The sequence below is a fragment of the Sinocyclocheilus grahami genome, unplaced genomic scaffold, assembly GCF_001515645.1.
Source record: "Sinocyclocheilus grahami isolate Dianchi unplaced genomic scaffold, SAMN03320097.WGS_v1.1 scaffold11362.1, whole genome shotgun sequence".
NCBI lineage: Eukaryota > Metazoa > Chordata > Actinopteri > Cypriniformes > Cyprinidae > Sinocyclocheilus > Sinocyclocheilus grahami.
This window is the reverse complement of record NW_015513791.1, coordinates 960-3,046: the sequence shown is the minus strand read 5'-3', so window position 1 is coordinate 3,046 and position 2,087 is coordinate 960. Positions and strand designations below refer to the sequence as shown.

The 2,087-nt window shown below is 38.0% G+C and overlaps 2 protein-coding genes across 2 annotated transcripts in view; both read right to left on the bottom strand.

Annotated features, from left to right (window-relative positions):
• Window positions 1-212, bottom strand: part of LOC107578659 (protein RRP5 homolog) — a gene marked incomplete at its 3' end in the record, with an annotated part of 1,065 nt that extends 853 nt beyond the window's left edge. Inside the window, exon 1 of the mRNA XM_016264595.1 lies at window positions 126-212. Coding sequence (XP_016120081.1) covers window positions 126-212 — 87 coding nt within the window. The remainder of the gene's footprint in view (window positions 1-125) is intronic.
• Window positions 213-1,177: 965 nt separating this feature from the next.
• LOC107578658 (protein RRP5 homolog) lies at window positions 1,178-1,953 on the bottom strand (the record flags this gene model as incomplete). The annotated part of the gene is made up of 2 exons (XM_016264594.1): window positions 1,178-1,728; window positions 1,819-1,953. Coding segments are annotated over 2 exons (609 nt in total), but the record flags the coding sequence as incomplete, so codon positions are not given.
• Between the last annotated feature and the right edge of the window lie 134 nt (window positions 1,954-2,087).

Sequence of the window (2,087 nt, the reverse complement as noted above, 5' to 3'; positions counted from 1 at the left end):
GCAACCTGCAGGGCCTGAACACCATCCAAATGGCTTTTCATGAATGAATCTATACCTAGTGAGTCTCCATGCATGCATACATGTGGGAATTAAGTATGTATGTATGAAGTGGAGCTGGCACTCACGTTCTTTATTTGACAGGCTCTGCAGCGCCCTCTGCAGAAGGGCATTTGCAGCGTCGCTCTGGTGCTGTCGTAGCAGGAAGTTGCCATAACTCCGATATACAGCTTTCTCCTGTCTGCACACGCAAACAAAGCCAAAACCTAGATATTTTAGGCAATATAGAAATCCTGGCCAGGACGCGTCCTGGGAAAATGGCACGTATGGTCACCCTAGATAAAATGTCACAATAATCCACATGATTCCAGTCTATCAATTAAACTCTTGTGAAGCAAAGAGCTGCACGTTTGTAACAAACAAATTCATCATTTAGATATTTTAACTTTAAACCATCACTTCAGGCCAAAATATGTGTCATCTATCCATGCTAAATTGAGTGGATTACTTGTGGATTATTGTGATGTCTTGTTTGGACTCTCATTCTGACGGCACCCATTCACTGCAGAGGATCCACTGGTGAGCAAGTGATGTAATGCTAAATTTCTCCAAATCTGTTGTGATGAAGAAACAAACTCATCCATATTTTGCATATTGTCTAAAGGCAAGTACATTTTCAGCAAATGTTCATTTTTGAGTGATCTATTCCTTTCAGATATTTAAGACTTTTTAATACCCTAAATTTGATAAACAGTTGAGCTGAATATGAACAAATATGAGCATGTAACGGAGCAAAATTATATGAAATATTATTTAAATCTATATACTAAAAGTACACAGTAAAATAATTGTCCCATAAAACCGCAAAATAATTAATAAAAAAATAAAAAAAGCATGTAAATGAATGAAAAAAAAAAATCATAAATTATGATATAAAAATATAAAATTAATAAAATGAACAATGAAATAAAAAATACAAAAATCATTTAAATAAATTAAAATTAAATAAAAAAAAACTCAACAATATTTAAATAAGTGAAATAAATTGTACAAATAAATTAAACAAAACAAGACTCAAAAAACTCTAAATCATTTAAATAAATTAAATTAAAATGAAAAAAATAAAAAATAAATACCTCCCAAAATAAAAACTAAAAGTACTATTTGAAAGCCTTGTATGTGGAGTTTATAAATAGTCCCATTTAAAGGCACTGAGACAAAGGACATTCTGTGATGGACAATTTAACACGGCTGTATTTACTTGTGACCACGAACTGTGTGCCCTCCAATCACTCTGGCTTTGACCTCGCTCCCGACCTTCAGCGACGATGTTGGGAAGCTGCCAACCACGGGAGACTCCTCGATCTGAGATACATGGATACTTCCTGCGGTCCCCGACGGCAGCGTCACCACCACGTCCATGGGCTTCACCTTCTTCACTGCCACCGCCATCACTTCCCCAAGACCTGTGCTCTTAGATTTGCTCTGCTCCCGTTTAGCGTTCGATTTCTGCCATGTGACAAGAGGAAGTCCTCCCAACTCCTCGCTGCTTGGCTCCTTCACGGTCACATTCAGACAGGAACCGACGTAAATTTTCTTTGAATTTAAGATGTCATTTATTTGAGTGCGAGTGGGAATGATGCTCAGGTGACCAGTGTCACCCAATGAGATGACAGCAAAGTCTTTGTCGGTGTACTGCATAGTGGCAGTGAGTTTGGAGTCCTTTTCCAACTGAAGATAAACAAAAAGAATGAACTTTAACAGATTTTTGAATAAATAAATTAGATGCTGTGGATTTTCACGGCTCGGAGTTGGACTTACCTTTTTCCTCAGCGACGTGGTCAACTCTGGAAGCAGCGACACATGGACCTCAGACTTCCAAAGGTCGACATGGAGAATCACTGCCGTGAGTTTGCAGCCTGGACTCACATTCACATCTGAAACATTGACACAAATCTAGTTAGAGGAGAACTAGCATGTTAACCAACCATCCATGTCAAGATCAGCAAATCGTCCCCTTGGAATTATAAGGTTCTATCTGCATTCAGAGTAATTTTGAGATATTGAGCTTCAAAGTTTTTGCATTCCAT